Here is a 17,331-nt window from a genome sequence, read left to right as displayed (position 1 = left end):
AGGCTCTTTGGACTTTCAAGAAAACTTCTAACCACTACACATGGCTGACAGTGGGTGGCGTTTGTTGTCAAGGTCTGAGCCCGACACCTCACAGGCTGACCCGGGTCCTTCACAAACAGTTAAGGGGCTCACCAGACAAAATATGGCTTTAAATTGTACACATCTTCAGGCCAGAGCTTAGCACACGAATTCAGACAACCTTTCTGAGTACCGAGAAGCAACGCGTCCACTTTGCTTACATTTTCCAGTTTTATTATTATTATTAATCATTATTATTATTTCTCACCAAGAAAAATCAGCTTTGCTCCCCTCCCTTCCCTCCCGCAACACCCCTCCCCCACCCTCCCCAACCCATAAAAATCGCACTCTGACAGTCTAGTGAAAACCATTGCAAAATCCATATGGGGGCATGCACAGTTGCAGCATTGTTGTAAATTTCTTGCTCTACTAGAAAAAGTTACATTGTCTTAAGGTAACAAAACAGTTCTTTTGTGCTTTTCGATTTCTTTGTTTTTTTTTTTTTTTCTTTTTTTTCTTTTTCTTTTTTCTTAGAATGTTAGTGATGACTGACAGTTCTGGTGCACAGTTACAATGTACAAGTGAAATGAATATGATTTGCATTGTTAAGGCATCCAATCTGCTGGTTTATATTTATGTGAAAGACAGAGGAAATATACAAGCAGACTTAGGAAAGAAAGTATGTTCATTGATTTCTATGAAGTTTCTCCCCGGAATTTAATGCACAAAATGCGTCACTCCAAAGGGAGAGGTTCCATGCATATTAATAGAGTAAAACAGCATTAGGGTTTTTTTCTGTAAGCTTCCAAAGCAAAGGATACATTTTTTTTAATCTACAGAACTAAATGCTACAAGAATAATATGCTACTATTTTTTGCCATATATTGGAAAAAACTTCTTAACTTACAAATAATACAAAAATAGACAATGGCTTTTGGGTGAAAATTAAAAAAATGAAGCATGGTTTAAAACAATACTAAAAATAACTATAAATGAAATGTTTAAAAATCACATTGAAATAGCTAATATAACTATAGGTGGCCAAACAAATACGCACTTTTCACATAGCAAACATACACAATAAAATAAACTGGGAGTTGGAGGAAAAGGAGGAAGGGGAAAGCAATGTACAAATTCCAAAGATAAATACATTATTTATACGGATATCTTACAAAATCCCCTTTAAAACAAAAAGCCTTTTAATTAACTTTGCAAGTATGTGCAAGCTAAAGGTAGTGAGCTTTTTTTTCTTTGCAAAATATGCAGTAAAATCTTTTTTTGTGATATTGAAAAACTGTCTTAAGACATTAAAATGTATAAATAGAACAACAACTTTGGCAAAAAATCACAAAAAATCTACAGTATTTATAACTACATACAAAACACAACAGCAAAGAAAAAAATATCAGGCAAATGCATCCTCAGAGCTTTGCTGCATCTTTGCTATTAATTCCTATTTTTAAGAACACTTCCCAGATAATGAGAGCAAAAATTCCCATCAAACAGAAAACCATGTTTTGGAGATCTCAACCTTCTTCTCCTTTCTCCCAGTTTCCTTTTATTCTTAATTCCAAAGCACTTAACCTGTCGTTTCAATCTACTATGTTACAAATGGTAAGGGTCGACTGATAGAGGCGCTATCTCGGATGGGAAATCTGAAATACCTGCCATGTTGCTTTTGTCAGCTTTTGAAGGATTGGTATGAAGTCAGCATTTAGGATGAGTAAACTTTAACCATGTAAATGGCGGAGTGTAAGTGGGATTTGGGGTTGATAACTGGAGGGCATAATGTGGAATTCTGTGCCTGACCCTGTTCCATGAAGTCTCAAAGGAGATTCTCACACAGCACGTGTGCCACCAAGCTCTCGAGAGGCCATCGGCTTCCGAAGAAGTTGACATAAGCAAGAGAGAGAGAGTGCTGTCAGGTTTAAATATGCAGTTTTAAGATCTGTCTAGAGGCACTGGATTTTTGAGTAGAAGGGGAAAATGTGATCACTTACATCACTTTTTAACTTTCCAGGCTGCATTTATTTACACAGTTACTTAAGACAACAATACAAAAGAGAGAAATAAGCTTGCACTGCTAAGGGGTGGCATGTTAAGTTAGATATTGGAAATGCACTGTCCGAGTAACTACCACTTGATATGCTTTAAGGCGCAAAAGCCGACCCTTAGTTTTCTAAAAAAATCTAACTGGCATTCCTATTCTGTCCCATACAAGCTTTTTTCTTTTTTTCTTTTTAAACTTTTTTGTAAATATCACCATTTCATTCTCCTTTTACACAGCTTTAAAAACATCATAAATTAAAACATGGAGTCTTATTTATAGTGTCCCTTGTATACAGCTTTATGGTTTATAAAAGACAAATGATTGCCGAGTTAAGCTTTAAAAAAAAAAGAGAGAGAGAAAGAAAAAGAGGATTTGCTTTTATCAACACAGAATAAATATATCCCCCCAAGGACTTGGGAGGTACAACTGTAACCAACACCCTGCATTAGCAGATCCCTTCCAATTTCAGTATTTGCAAGGTCGGTGATATTGTTTGTTTAAAAATCTGCAGTTATTGTGATTCCTCTTAAAAAGGCCTGAGTTAAAAGTTCCACTCTGGGACTTGTATCAGATTACTTTCTGTAGCAGAATCCAACCTCTTCATTAATAAAATTCTTCAAGGCAATTCTTTCACATGGGAGGAACAATCATGCCAGATATCGCTGTGAAAAGAGAAGACAAGAGTAAATGGTTTTGCATCCAAACTTCTCACTGAAAGAGGGGGAAAAAAAAAAGATGGAAAAAAACACCCACACGCCACTATGTTGGTTGAATATTAGCCACACATGTGCTTTCTCATCTTCCCTGGAAGGAGTTTTTCTTATAAAATATACATGTACTTTATTAAGAATGATAGTATGTCAGCATGTGTATGTGTCTTTAACAGAAAAGAAGATCCTAAGCGTCCCTCCCAATCTGATTTCAATTTTAAAACGTAACTGGAAAGTCACATAGTTTGCATGCTGCTGGGAAAGTTGCAGCCCAACGCTTGCAAAATAGTGAGAATTTTCAGTTTGTCACTCTTTTCTTTCCCCTCCCCTTCGCTTCCAAAATATACGATAAAAAACTGGTCCATTGTAACAGCCAGTAGTTTCTGCCACAACCCGTGGCTCTGCCTGCGCTCTGTGTGAGCATGAGGATGGAGGCTCAGAGCAGTGATCTGAGTGACTCCATTTAGGTCCTCAGGCCTGGGAGAAGGGGATACTGGCTCCAGAAGGCATTGTTCACTGGTGGATGCGGACGCAGAATGTCTTCTGTGCCACTGCTTCACTCAGGGTTTCTGGAATGGTCTGACCATGTCCCTAGAAAACTGTAGCCTAGGGAAGCTAAAGAGAGATCCTAGGCAAAGGGAAGGCTGTATGGGATAATCAGAACTCTTGCAAAGCCGTGTTAGGAACCCACACACAGCTGTATTTAGAAAAGCATGGAATCTGACAGCGTTCCACCCCTGGCTTTTCTGCCTGCTGAGTATGTCCCCCCCGAGCTAGTTGCTTGTCTCCTTGCACCTCTCTGCCTCCTCAGCTAGAAATGCAGCGTATCAGTATTTGCAAGGGCCGTGATATTGTTAGGGTTGTTGGAGATTTAAATGAAACAACCAGTGCGAAGTGCTTAGCCCGGATCAGCTCCTAGTTAATAGAGGTGGGCTGCTGTTATTTTTAACTTCTGCCGCTAAATTAGCTGTGTGACCGGTGCGAACTGCTTAATTTCTCCGGGCTTGTGTTTCCTCATATGAACTAGGTACCATCCGATATGGAACACTTCACAGGATGGGTATGAGGAATAAAGGGATGAGTGCAGCGTTCCGGATGGCAACTCTGTAGTATGTGGAGATGAGAGCGATGCTTACATTAGAAGCAAGAGGCAGCCATCTTTGGCTCCCAATGATGGCTTAACATCCTGTCAGGCAGAGAGAGGAAGTCATTGCTTTCTTTTTGTTGGCAATTCTAAATTTAAATGAATGTCCTTGTCAGTGGTGACTGCATCTAGGAAGTGACCCTGTAAACTTCCCAACTCTCACGTCTGCGAGAATGTGCCTTTGTTGGTAAGCGAGCCCCAACTACCACAAATCCTGCCGTAGACGTCGGAAGGCCAGGTGAGGCTGTGAGCCCTGTGCGCCCCACGTTCCTCTGCTTCCCCTACCCCAGCCCTGGCATTTTCAATTCAATTTAAAAAAAAAAAAGTATTTTGCCAAACACTTTTTCCGTTAATTTTTAAACCCATCTGTATTCACAAGGAAATTTAATCCACATGTTTCTGATTCATTTACATGTAAATCATCCACATGTCGTTTTGCAAGAGCCATTTCGCAGTCCAAAAGCTCCTGGAGTCTTTTTTGTAAGCCATCATAAGCCATTTTTCTTAGAAACAGGAAGTGTCACTTGCCAAATGCAGACCAACTTAAACCCCCAAAGGTTTGGGATCCACTGGAGGTGCAGTCCCCTTAAGATTCAAGTGAGCCCTGGATTTGACTGAAGTGGGGAGCTGGGTATTTCAATCCAAGCCTTGAGAATTCAAGATGCTGTAGCTCCAAAGGCAAGGGGGAGGTAGCGGGAGCAAGAGGGTCTTTGCGGTGTGACAGCTCAGCATGGTCCTGCCTCCCTAAGGATCTTTTCCTCCAGGCTGGAGGTGCGTCCAGGCACCTTTACTAAAGGCGGGGCTTTCCGTGGGAGTTCTAACCCTCTGGCAAAATAAGCGTGTCTCCTTATGCCTTCCGCCAAAACCTACTGTGTGTGCCTGGCATTAAAGGGCAGTCTCCTGCAGCATACATCAGGCAGCGTCAATATGATACAAAGCAAAGTAGAAAACTGACCAACTTCCTGCTATTACCGTCAGTGGACCCAGCCAGAATGTATCAGCTGGGCCCTAAAAACATCAGGATTTTTTTTTTTTTTAATTCTAGATGACCAGAATTTTTTTAAAAAAGAGCTACTCAGTGTTCTGCTACCTGAATGGTATGTTAGATCAATTAGATTAAACTTCTATTAGGGCCACATTAAAAGCTATAAAGCAAAGCCAAGCGATGTGCTGCGAGTCCACAGACGACTGCTTCTTAGTCTGGAACACAGGAGTCAAAACCTCCAGCACCTTGAGAGCCCAGGCCGGGATCATGAGTGAGCAAGGTGTCCTCCGTGCGGACTGAGGTCTGTAGGGTGGGTGGCACTCTAAACGCTGCCCCGGTGCTGCCGTGCGGGAATGCCTGCTCACAGCCACCCAGCTTTCCAATTACTTCTAGAGAAGGTGGGCAGGTGGATTTTTTAAAAGATAAAATAGCCCAGTCTATATGTGTTAGCAAAAAGTTAAAATTAACACCAAATGAACAAACGTACATATCTGGGGGTATCTAGGGCTGGCTGTGGTCTGCCCGCAGTTTCCTACTTTTGCTTCGTTGGCCTTCAGATTCCTCTGGGGGTCTAACAGAAGCCAGGGAACCTCTCTCCAGAAGAAGCCCCAGAGGTACTTACACCCAGAGTTTTGCACATAATATCAGGGGGTTACAGCTCCCTAAATCTCATCGGTCACTTCCTAAAGTCCAGACGCAGAACCCTCACTGATGAGTAGATTTTGGGAAAGGAGCTCCCTTTGCGGCCTCTGAATTCAGGCACCTCTAAAGTGGCCGTTTAATAAAGAAACCTCATTGCACGACTACAGGGAAGCTCCCGGAATGTTAGAAGCTGTTTTTCTTGTATCCGGGCTGTAATCCCCAAGATTACTTACGTGGGTGAGAGGGATGGGTGTTTCAGGCTTAGAATGTTCCAGAAATGCCACTGGCACACGCACTTGGCCCAGTAGGGCCCGTGAAGATTTCCATGAGGACACGACAGTCTCAGTAACATGTGCCAAAGACATCACAAGACGGAGGAGGCTCTGCCATTCCCCTGGCTGCTGGGTGAGCACGTGCCCTGACCAAAGCGCAGAAAACTACTGGCTTGAGAGGCAGTGCATTTTTCAGTGTGATAAGAACAAAGACAAAACGGAAAGTTTTGCCGAGCTGGGAGAGTTTGGAGCGAGAGGGTGGAATGTGGCCTTCCTTGAACCACCATATGTGTAAGAAAGAATGAGGAGCTAATCAGGAACAGAATGGGGGGGGAGAGCTTGCACAAACTGAACATGTGCGTGGAGCGAAAGACAATTCCAGGAGATTTGCTACCAGGCTGCAGATAGTTGGGTGAGGCCAGCCAGCCTGCGCTTCAGGGAGGAGAGGAAAGAAAGCGGCACAGTGTGCGGACAATTTTTATAAAATCGCTCTGGCCTTTTTGTTTTTAATTCTTCGCTGCGGAGACTGTCTGGGACATGGTTGGGGTTTCAACTCCCCACATTGGGGACAGGTCCAATGGCATGGTGACAGCATTCTTGGGGCTGCCTGTCTCTTGATTAGTGAAGTCCTCTGAGGCCTGAAATTGCAGAGAATCCATGCTGTAGGGGCACATCTTTAGGAGGAGGGAAAGGATGTCTCCAGGACAACAGCTGAGGGTACGAAGTGACTCAGGTCTCTGGGCTCTGAAAACAGACACACTTGGGGACTCTAAGATCAGGATTGATCAGTGACATTATCTACATAAGAATGGAAGGAGATTTCTCTGTGTTTTTGTCTTTAAATTCAAACTATGTCTGAATTTCCCAAGTGTTTCATGGGATGTTCACTGGTGTTAACATTCGGAAAAGTGTTCTGTGGGCAAAGAAGTGCAGAGAACGGAATGGGAGACTCTTTTTTTCTTTAACCGCGGGGTGTCTCAGAGCCTTTAGTTAAACATACGTGCATTGTGACTCCAAGACAGTGATGCAGTAAACACCAACTTCTAGGTTTGTTTGACCATAACATTTTCTTTTTCTTTTTTTTTTAACAGAACATCTATGGGACCCCAGAAGTACTGAGATAGAGTTGCTTTGTCCTGAAAAATTTCTCAGACGAATCGTAAACCGTCAAAGGTTTTAGCTACCTGGGAGAGAAAACCAGTTGGAATCACAGTAGAAACTGTGAATTTTAAAGTATCAGTAAAGAATGGAACTTCTGACTCCCAGGTAAGGACTTCCTGTTCAAGCTTCTCCCTGCTTCTTGGTGCCTGTGCTGCAGAAGGGTGCACAGCCCCCTACACGTGACTCTGGCTCAGGTTACCCTTGATCCTTCTGCCTGAAATGCTCCTCCCCCATCTCCCTGGACCCAAATCCTACTTGACCTTCACCCAAGGTCCAGTTCAAAGGCACCCTTCTCCACTAGGCTGCTCTGAACTCTCCCTCATCTTTCCCTCCTCTGAACTTCCACAGCTGGGCATCCAGCCTCTCCCAGACAGATCTGCTTTCTTTCCCCTGGTGTCATGTTTCCCCTAACACAGGAAAAGCTTTTAAGGTCAGCATTTGCTGGTCCACATGGTCCTAGCCCAGTGGCTTGACTATGACCATTTCATTTAGCACAGGGCTGATACAGTAGTCAGTCAGCCTGGGATTTAACCCCAAGCTCCCCCTATGTGCTAGCTGCGTAACTCTGGATGAGCCAGCTTGGCTTTGTCTCAGTTTCTGCATCTGTACAATGGGGGCAATAGACAGCCTATATCTAAGACTGGTTGGGAGGAACACATGAGACAGTGAAAAAGCCAGGCTGGGAAGAAGCCCTCCCTCCCACGTTAGTGGCTGTGACCATTGTCATCACCATCATGTGAGACCACAGTGCGTATCTGTTGGGGAATAAACGTGAGTGCTGTCACCAGAGGAGGCTGAGAAAGGGCTGGTAGCGAAAAGGGCCTCTAAGGAGTTGGCTTGAAAAAAAAAAAAAGAACGATGGACAATTAAGAGTGATAGCTGGAGGTAAAAAGACCTTTAAAACACTTAAAACAACCTAAATGTGTCACCTCTAATCTTGTTTATGTGGTCAGTTTGCGTAACCAACTCTTCCTTCGTCACCTGCCCTGTCTTAATGATCACAATTCTGAACGAGGTGGGTCCAAATGAAGCAGGTGTTACTGTAACAATGCAAAGGAGGAGGGCTGCAACACTTCAGAGATCCTCACCCTCAATTCTATAACCCACCTGTGTCCTTTCTTTTCTTTTTTTTTAATAGAAGTGGAATTTAGACAGCTGAAGATGAAGTAATTCTTTAGTTATGGGTCTAGCAGCCTCCAGTCAGAATGTCACTTTTCTCAGGGGAGACTCCAAGGCAGGAGCTCCCTGAAAACAGTGCTGCATCTCACCCGTGTCCGCAGGGACAGCGTGCAGAGGACAGACGTGTGATCCCAGGTGTGTGGGCCCTGCCTGGCGGGTGGATGGTGAAGAGTGGAGTGGGCAGGAGGGAGGCTTCCAAGGTGGTATCAGTTAACGTGACTTTCATTTCTCGACTCATTCCTCCTCTGCTGCCACCTCCCCCAAACTAGGGACGTTTGGTACATGACAGTACTGGAAAAACAAAAACCACCAGAAAGCGTCTCCGGGACACGTGCTCAACTAGAAGGAAAGGGCAGCGTCATCCACAATAGCAAATCCAGCACAAAGCGTGTCCCTGAGTCACACCCTAAACCCTCCCAGCTGTGAGCTGTGCATTAGAAACGAGGTGGAGACTCAGCCGCTGATCAGAAGCGGGGAGCAGTCTCTGTACTTTCGGAATCTGTGCAGACATGGGTTAGAGATGCCCTGGGGGTGACAGATGCACAGACTTTCTATGTGGCCCTGTCTTGATGCCATTTCGTCATTACTTAAGTGTACACACCCCCACACCCCCACACCACCAGATGTTCCCTAGATCCAGGAGGTTCTAAAACTCAAGCTGAGTCCCTACTTTCAGTCCCTTCCTGCTCCCTCCTTGGCCCCCATGGCCTGAAAAGACACTCGGCCTCACAGAACAGCTGCCCACTTCAGTCACCGGTGGCCAGTGATACAGCTGTGATCCTGCAAGGGCCTTTTCCTCTCAAGCGCCAGCCCTCCACGGCGGATTACAAACCCCGTTATACCTTCTTCCTGACGTCAAGTCTGTGTTTAACAAGCATTGTGATTGGCAGTTCAAGAATGGTAGATTTCTGCTTTCCATGGGTTTTATCCTTACTTAAACCCGTTACAAGTTACGTTCGCTTAAGCATTATATCCTCAGTTTGCCAGCTGGAGGTGTACTGTGCGTGCCAAAGCATTATTTTTAGCGGAAAAAGAGACTTGCGTGAATGGGTGGCTCCCCTTTGTGGGGTGGGCATTTCCTATCACAAGGAACGTTGCCTGAAATGTCATTCCACAGTCCGATTATCTTCCTTTTCCCTCTAAGAAGATGGCTTTGCAGTGTAGGTATATTTCAGGGAGGGGGCAGGGGCACTGACCTTGGCTGTGCTGGGCAGACTGGCCAGCAGGTCTCTGAGGAGTGCCTTGCTGAGCCCTTATGGAGTCAGAAAAGGAAGCAGGAGCTCAGGCTCAGGAGTCATACAGATGGGGTTCAGTTTGGGCTCCACCATTACTAGATATGTGACCTTGAGCAAACGGGGCCTTGATTTCCTCATCTATATAATGGGAGTAGTACCAACCTCATAGGGTCGTCAAGAGAATGGATGTAAGTTTACATCAGTGTAAAGTGTCCTGTACAGAGTACGTGTATAGAAGTATAAATAGATAGAGATGTAAGAAACAGGGCTGCCCCCCTGACCCCTCTCGACCTCCATGACTCACCTCCACCAGTGAAGATGGGCAAGCCGGCTGTGAAGGAAGGCTCCGTGGGGCACTGGGTAGGCTAAGGGTTAGGGCATAGACCCTGAGGGTTTATATTCATCCCCACTGTTTCTGGCTATGCCTATGGGCAGGTGTTTTCTCTCCTTATGCCTCAGTTTTATCCTCTGTACAATGGAGATCATAATTGTCCTTATGTTTCATCAGGAAGTTGTGAGGATTAAGTAGGATAAGGCAGGCTCAGTGCTGAGCACTGGTCAGTGCTCAAGGAATGGCCGCTGATGATTTTATTGATCTTACTTCCCTGCCAGCTGCCTTACGAATCCTGGATACATCCCGTTTACCCGCTCTGAGCAGTAAAGTGCCTGGAAGCTGGAGGGAGGAGATGAACTCTCGAGCCTGAGTTTGAAGCCAGCCTCTGCCACCCACCCCTGTCGGAAGTCAAGCCACTCCATAACCTCGCTGACCTTTCGCTTTCTCGTCTCTAAGGTAGGGGCTCTGAGTGCTGATCACACGATCCCACTGTGGGGAAGGAGGGAGGTCATGCGGGTCAACGCCACAACTCAGTGCCAGTAAGAAAAGTGTAAGAAATGGTGGGACCCGTCTTAAAAGGTTGGGTTTCTTCTCAATGAATAGAAAGGTCACCTCAAATTTGGTTACTCTGTTATTTTCCATATTCCATGAGGGGGAGGAAATCGAACAGTTTTGATATGAACCAGAGTCCTCTAGTAGCACTTCAGGGTTTCTGGTTCCCAGTAGTAAGTCTTGGGTCTCTGGTCTAAGATGCTGTAACCTCAGGGCTCTGGCTTGGCCAACTCACCCCCTCCCCATCATCAGCCCCACCAAATGTGCATGCTGACACAGGCAACAGGAAGGGAACCTACTTCAGGAGAAGGCCAGTCCCGGGAGAGACCCTGCAGTGGAGAACTTGCTAGAGTCCACAAAAGACTGATCTGATTATGGCGACCACAGGGAATGAGAGAGGAAAGAGAAACGATGGCATTAGTAAGTGGAAACAGTATTCTCAAGCAAATCCCAGGCCTGAGCAGAATTGCTGGAGTTGGAAAGAGAACTGCTCAGGCAACTCCAGCAGAGGAGGGATGCCGGGGACGGGGGGCGGCGGGGGAGGGGGGCGCGTCAGGGACCAGGGCCGACGAGGGCGAACACAAAGGAACAGAATAGATGAGGGTGGACAGAAGCAGGCAGGCCCCAGGCCGATCCCCTCGCAACAGTGGCGCATCTGCTTCAGGCCCTGGGAAGGTGAGTCAGGGCGTCTGGTTGGCCCGGGTGGGGCCTGGGGCTTACCTTGCAGGCTGTTCCCGTTGGTGCTGGTGCAGGTGGGAGGTGGGGAGGTCTGGGGTCTGACCACAGGCGCAAAAGCACTCTTCTGTTTCACGGCTGAGACCATGTTGGCTGGTGAGAAGGAGAAGATGCCGGAGGAGCTGCTGCAGTTGGAGGGGAGGCTTGTGGAGGAGGCCATGGTGGGGCTGGATGGCACGACTAAGGGGCAATGGGAAAAGAGAAATCAGTGCCTCTCCTGGTGTCCTGACACAAGGCATCTCAGCTCCGACCCTGACACCCATCCTTCTCAGGCCGCCCTTCTAGAAGGAGCCTTCCCTGAACTCTGAGGGTCTTGTCTGCTCTCATCATTTGGTACTCAGCATGTGTTTCCTTTTGTTGTAGGCCGACTATGTACCAGGCAGCGTGCGAGAGCACCCCAAGCCAGGAAACAAGAGCGCTCTTATAAGGGGCAGAGTACCACATGATAGCCTCAAAGGTGAGTATGGCCAACTCTGGGGAGGCAGGGAAGGGAGACCAAAGAAGGCTTCATGGAGGAGGTGTCAAGGGAAGCATTGCAGGTAGGGCCTAAACTAAGGTTCTAGCAAAGGGTCTGGGGATACAAGAGACAGGAGGAAGCCAACCTGAGAGAGTGTGGTCACCAGTGGAAGGAGAGGTGTGAGGAAGAAGAGTGAGTTGAAGGCAACACCAGGATTCCAGCTTAAGGCACTGGCAGATGGTGGTGTGTGTGTGTCGCCTGTCTCCCCATGGAGCTACAGCTTCCTGAAGGATATGACTGTACCTTCATGCTCCACAAGACAGACAGAGGTAGGTCGGAAGCCAGGCGGGTAAACAGTCTGCCACGTGCAACATGTGTGAATAACGCAGGACTACAAGTCAAAGTTTCAAATTCTCCCTATCCCCCGCGGAGCTGTACAGAGATGAGTGTGAACTAATAAGCAGCAGGATCGGAGCCTTATGTAAATACTCACAGTCTGGGAGTGGTGGGGACGTGAATTAGCAATGATAGGAGACCTTCGGCAGTTCAGAGAGAGAGAAAACCTAGCTGCTTGGGGATACGAAAGAGTTTGGGCGAGGCACGTTCTCCACCAACCACAGTCCTCTCTGCCCGGCCTTTCATTCATCTTTTGATAGTTGCTAATAATCTCAGGTCACTTTCGGAGACAGATTTTGAGCACATGAAAGCCCTCTACACTCAGGACTGGTGCCAGCACACACTCACCTTCCATTTCCTCCGTCTCCTGGGAAAAAGTATGAATCCTGCCTGATGATTTTCAGGCACTTAGTTCAAATTCTAGGCACTTCCTCCTCCACTGTATTATTTTTCACATTATGTCATAGACCTTATATATTGCTTTATCACCTGCAAGAATCTTCACATCTTTTTCATCTATGTCATTGGCCAAGCAAGCTTAAATTGGGACCTATTACATCCTTTTGACACCTGAGCAAACCCAGCGAGCTGAGACTCAGAAAATAGTCCAGTGACTTGCCCCAGGGCCATAGCTGGAAGGTGAGGCCAGGAACCAAACCCAAATGCAGTGCTCTTTCTACTGGGCTACACTGCTAAGCAAACAGATTGCCATCGGACAGGCGCCTTCCCATGAGCACACCAGAGTCCAAATTGCCAGTTAGGTGGCCTCCGCCTCGGCCTACTGGCTTTGGAAAGTTAGGGAAGTGGTTATCAAATCGGTCACAGGCAGCAATTGGCATCGGGGTGGTGGGGGGTAGGGGAAATGACCCCTCGTAATCAGCCCTCAGCACTACACAATCCAGACGCACTGGATGCTTTATGGAGCAGAACCCAGAGCCGCCATCATCAGAATTTTCACAAACAAACATTTTCTAAACTGTACTTTTTCTTTTAATGAGACCAGCATTTTTATACATCTCTGAGGATTTGTAAATGTGAAAATACGCTCAATAATAACACCCATTTAAATTGCAAAACTCCGGCACTGGAGGTTTGATTTTTTAAATATTCGTAGACTTGAAATCCTGCTGGTTCACTGAGGAAGGCAATTAATCTCCTTGGCAAATGCGATCATTGTGTGTATTTAGAGGTGGGGAGTTTGGGGAGGGGGCGTTAACAGAGGAAGGGGTGAAATATAGTCAGGCAGTTCCATTTGTTATAACATGATTAGATATCAGCCACTATACCAGAAAGTGTGTTCACCAGTGGAATGTCTTATTTTATTTTTTATTCTGTTTGGAATTTTTCAACATGAGTGGTTTATGAATACTTAAATATTATGGAGACAAAAAGTCAAATCAGCTGGGCTTTGTGTTTATTGTTTTATTTGCATTTATGCAGATAAAACTGTCCCATCTGAGAGCCTGTTTGAGAATTTAATACTATATTTGTGAGCACTGAGGAAATCAATTAATGGAAATTAAATGTTCGAAGTTTCGTGGTCTGATGGATGCAATCTCAGGCTCAAGTCGCTGGGTGTCTGCAAGGGCTTGGGAAGACACAGCAATCCAAGCCCCTCAACTGAATTGCTACCACGTAGCGATTAGGTTATTGATTTAATTAAGAACGCCACCTTTTAATTTTCAGGTCATGATTGAAACATTTTCTGATTGAGTAGAAGGGAGAACACTGAAATGATAGATATGTGAGAAACAATTTTTTGATGAATCAAAATCTAATGTGAAACTGACCCCAAACACTGATGCTCAAGCAGACAGACGTAATCTATGCAGATTATTAGGGGGGATTTTAAATGTTCAACAAGCTGCTGATTCCAAGCAGATCAAGTAGAAGAAATATAGAGATGTAGCAAAAATGTGCAGAAACACAGGACACCCTGAGCCTACAGATTCACCAAGAAAGTAAATGGCCCTAAGTATTACTTTCAGAAATAACTTCTCACAAAGGCCAGGAATGATCTTTCCTTTTTCAACAGCCTAGCACACTCCACATTTCCACTATCATCAGAGAAAGCATCCTTTTCCGTATTTTTAGCTGAGACTCTCATTTTAAAAACATGACCATTCTTTCATTTAACAAACCACACAGCAGCTATCATCCCACAAAATTCTAAGAGTTTACATATTTTATACACCGGAAGAGCCACCCACATTGTCCAAGATGAACCTGGTTTTCTATGTAAAGAAAGATCCTCAAAGGGCGACAAAGAGATTGCGCAAACACAGCCTATGACATTTTATATGTAAAGATGCCAGTTCCCTGAGGTTCTTTAGATGCAATCTAAACAGTGCACAAAAAAATCCTTTAAGCTAAGCTTCTGTAAGACAGGGACGAGACACCAAAGAACAATTTCTTGTGTGTGTGTAATTTTTTTTTCATCATGCCAAATTTTTGGAAAAAAATAAAGTGTGTTTTTTGATTTGTTCAGTTTTCGTTTTTTCTTTGTACATATCGAACACAAAGGGGAAAAACTTTCCAAGCACTAAAAAAAGAGATTTCAAGTTTGGATAGTTGTTAGTATGCTATACTACCAGCACCGCTTAATATCATCATTCTGTCATTATGATTAGTACCTAGATTTGTTGAATGCGTCTCCTATGGGCCAGGCCTCAGGACGAGCTCATTACGTGCCTTATTTTATCCAAGTCTCACAACAACTGTATGGGAGCGGGTACTGGTTCCTTCCCCACGTTACAGATAAAGAAAACTGAGGTTTAGAGGGGAGATGAACCTGCCCGCAGCCACCAGTCAGCAACTGGTAGAAGAAAGAGTCAAACCCAACTCCATCTGACTGGAAGCTTGGGTTCCTGCAATGACATCACGCTGCTGTTTGGGTTGCAGCCGAGTTCTGTGAGGGAGATGGGGAGGACGGTGAGCAAGGAGGGCAGAGATTCGGGGACAGTGCTGGCTTTGGTCCCATCACCTGGGCCTGCACCTGGCGGGGCAGGGGCCCTCAGACTGGGGACCGGGGAGACCTGCACAGTGGGCCACACAGCACGACGCCCAGTTCTTAGAGCAAAAGTGTGCAGAAACACAGGACACACATCTCTACTTACTGGCATAGGGCGAGTTGGCAGCTGAGCCATTGAGGAAGGTCGGGGAGCCGCCCAAATTGGACATGGCGGCAGTGCCGTATCCATTCATGCTCGTGGTGACCGAGTTATAGTTGGTCTGCTGAGGGGTGGTGCTCGGCACGTACCCATGTGGTGATACGCTGCTTGAGTTGCGGGTGAAACCTGAGGGGCGGGGGCAAAACCAAGGATGAGGTTGGGTGGGTGGCGGATGGGTGGCGGGTCTGAGAAGCTTGGGGAAAGGAAGGTCTCTGTTTCTTGCCCCATCGCTGCATCCTGAAGGGAAGGGGCCAGGTGGTTCATGGCTGGATTGGTGGTGCTAGCTCCATGATTAAAATGGGAAGCGAGCAAAAGACACATTTCTCAGGAGATCATAGATACTTAGCGGGCCTGTGAGAAGTGGCAATGCAGGACCTATCAATCACTTATCATTTGGGAACAGAAATAAATCCCAATCTAAGAGACATAATACCCTGGAGGTAACCGGTTCCTACTCCCTGGGCAAGGATGATGTGCTTTGGCCCCTCCAGAACTTTAGTTCCACCCCTCCTTGTGATCTGTCATTCATGGTTTACAGTGAAAAGTCAAATGGTGAGGTAACTAAATGCATGCATTCTTTCTAGCACCTCCACCAAATTACCAGACATGATGGCTAGAACCAAAATTCTACAGTAATATCTGATACACACAGACTAGGAATCTCCCCTTTTGGGGAGAAAAAAAAAAGCCTTTTTAAAAATAAACACTGTTTTGTGCCAAATAAATATGGGGGTGGGGTAGCTTGAGGTTGGGAAGGGGCAGGGAAATGGGGAGGGGAAGAGTGGGGCTCCTGACCCTGATTGGTAGCCTGCGACGCCTCGGAGACATTCACAGCCAGTTGTCCACTGAAGGAATTCACGCCCATCATTCCCGCGTGGACCGAGGTGTTAGTGAGGGCCGGGAGCTGGCTGTGGTTGCGGGGGACACTGTACAGGGCCTCTGCGATGTCAGCTGCTCTCTTCAGAATAATCTCCTGAAAAGTAACAGGAACATCCCCCTTAGCTGCCCAGTCAGATTCCCAGGCGTACCACGTTCCAAGTGTTTACTACAGGCCGTGCTTAGGGCTTTCCATGGTTAACGGCACTAACTTCTGCAACCCTCTCAACCAACCTGGGTGTTCAGTCTCATCATCATCACGCCCATACCACGGATGGGGCAACTGAGGCTGAGAGAGGCCAAGACCTCACTTCAGGACACTTACCTATTTAAGGAGAGAGCTGGGCTGCATAACCCTGTTCGTCTGACTCTGAAAGCCTATTAACTCAGCCAGTCCCCTCTATACTACCTCGCAGTACAGGACAGCAACCTGGGCCTTTCCTTCCCCACAGGTAACACAGAGAACTCTGGGGTCACACACACACACACACACACACACAGACACACACACAGACACACACACACACACACACACACACACACACACACACCCTGCAACTCATCTCCCCAGATGAAGTTAAGGGCAAGTTTACATGATGACCTGTGTCCCTGAGTATTAATGGGACTGTGTCCCTTGGACACTGATTCAAATGACACAAGCAAGGAAGGAGGATTTCTCAGACTCAGTTTCCTGAGCAAGTTGAGTCAGATACATGGAGTTGCTCTACGAAATAGAAGCAGACAATATTCAGGCCTCATTATACTTTTTAGGAGAAGAAATTAAATCCCCCTTTTCCTCCTAAATTTTCTTGAAAACCTGAGAGGAATAAAACCAAGCACCGGTAACTCTCTTCTTCACTGATGAACTACATTCCCACAGAAGAGTCCTTTTAAATAAAGTACCTTTTCTCGTAAGAAAAAAATATTCCCTAGAAAAGGCGTTAAAAGATTTACAAAAGAAGAGAGAAGACGCGAATGGCCTTGCAACCCGTTAGGTCCGAATGACTTATACACTGAACTCGTGCAAGAACTTTTGTATTTTTCATACTTTTTCATTCTAATAAGGACTCCAGGCACTTCAGTTGAACGTGGAAGGTTCGAAACCCACTATGCTCACCTGGTTGTTGTGTGGCATCCCATACAGCGCTTCCACCAGATCTGCAGCCCTTTTGAGTATCACTTCCTGTCAAGGAGAAAAACAGATACAATCCTCTGAGTGAAGGCAGGATGTCATTATCTTGTCACATGATCACGTACCACTTTCCTCTGGCCATCCTTTGCCAACGCACTGCTTTAAAAGAACCCCCGAATGGCATTAAATCACCAATGTATCCCTATTCACGTACACACTTAATCAAGTCAAAAGGTGAGCATCATTGGTACTGCAAGATAAAATACATCACTCAATAGTGCGC

At 45.8% G+C, this 17,331-nt stretch overlaps 1 protein-coding gene and 1 long non-coding RNA gene across 9 annotated transcripts in view; one reads left to right on the top strand and one right to left on the bottom strand.

Moving 5' to 3' along the window:
• LOC117197050 (uncharacterized) overlaps positions 1 to 17,331 on the top strand; it is a 465,520-nt gene that overhangs the window by 439,943 nt on the left and 8,246 nt on the right. Inside the window, exons 6-9 of the long non-coding RNA XR_004477516.2 lie at positions 6,913 to 7,087; positions 8,121 to 8,296; positions 10,009 to 10,186; positions 11,381 to 11,474. This is a non-coding gene — a long non-coding RNA (uncharacterized LOC117197050). The remainder of the gene's footprint in view (positions 1 to 6,912; positions 7,088 to 8,120; positions 8,297 to 10,008; positions 10,187 to 11,380; positions 11,475 to 17,331) is intronic.
• The window catches only part of EBF1 (EBF transcription factor 1), a 394,973-nt gene continuing 378,119 nt past the window's right edge, over positions 478 to 17,331 (bottom strand). For 4 of the 8 annotated variants that reach the window (XM_033407906.2, XM_033407908.2, XM_033407909.2 and 1 more), the window contains exons 12-17: positions 17,034 to 17,099; positions 15,836 to 16,013; positions 14,987 to 15,166; positions 11,003 to 11,197; positions 10,582 to 10,650; positions 478 to 2,730 (exon numbers count right to left, since the gene is read on the bottom strand). In XM_033407906.2, coding sequence (XP_033263797.1) covers positions 10,583 to 10,650; positions 11,003 to 11,197; positions 14,987 to 15,166; positions 15,836 to 16,013; positions 17,034 to 17,099 — 687 coding nt within the window. In that variant the 3' untranslated portion in view covers positions 478 to 2,730; position 10,582. The remainder of the gene's footprint in view (positions 2,731 to 10,581; positions 10,651 to 11,002; positions 11,198 to 14,986; positions 15,167 to 15,835; positions 16,014 to 17,033; positions 17,100 to 17,331) is intronic. The other 4 variants (XM_012537168.3, XM_033407910.2, XM_004280969.4 and 1 more) reach the window with 1 other exon arrangement.

Source organism: Orcinus orca, chromosome 3, assembly GCF_937001465.1.
Source record: "Orcinus orca chromosome 3, mOrcOrc1.1, whole genome shotgun sequence".
Taxonomy (NCBI): domain Eukaryota; kingdom Metazoa; phylum Chordata; class Mammalia; order Artiodactyla; family Delphinidae; genus Orcinus; species Orcinus orca.
Note: the sequence above shows the minus strand (reverse complement) of the source record. Positions and strands in the feature narration are given on the sequence as shown.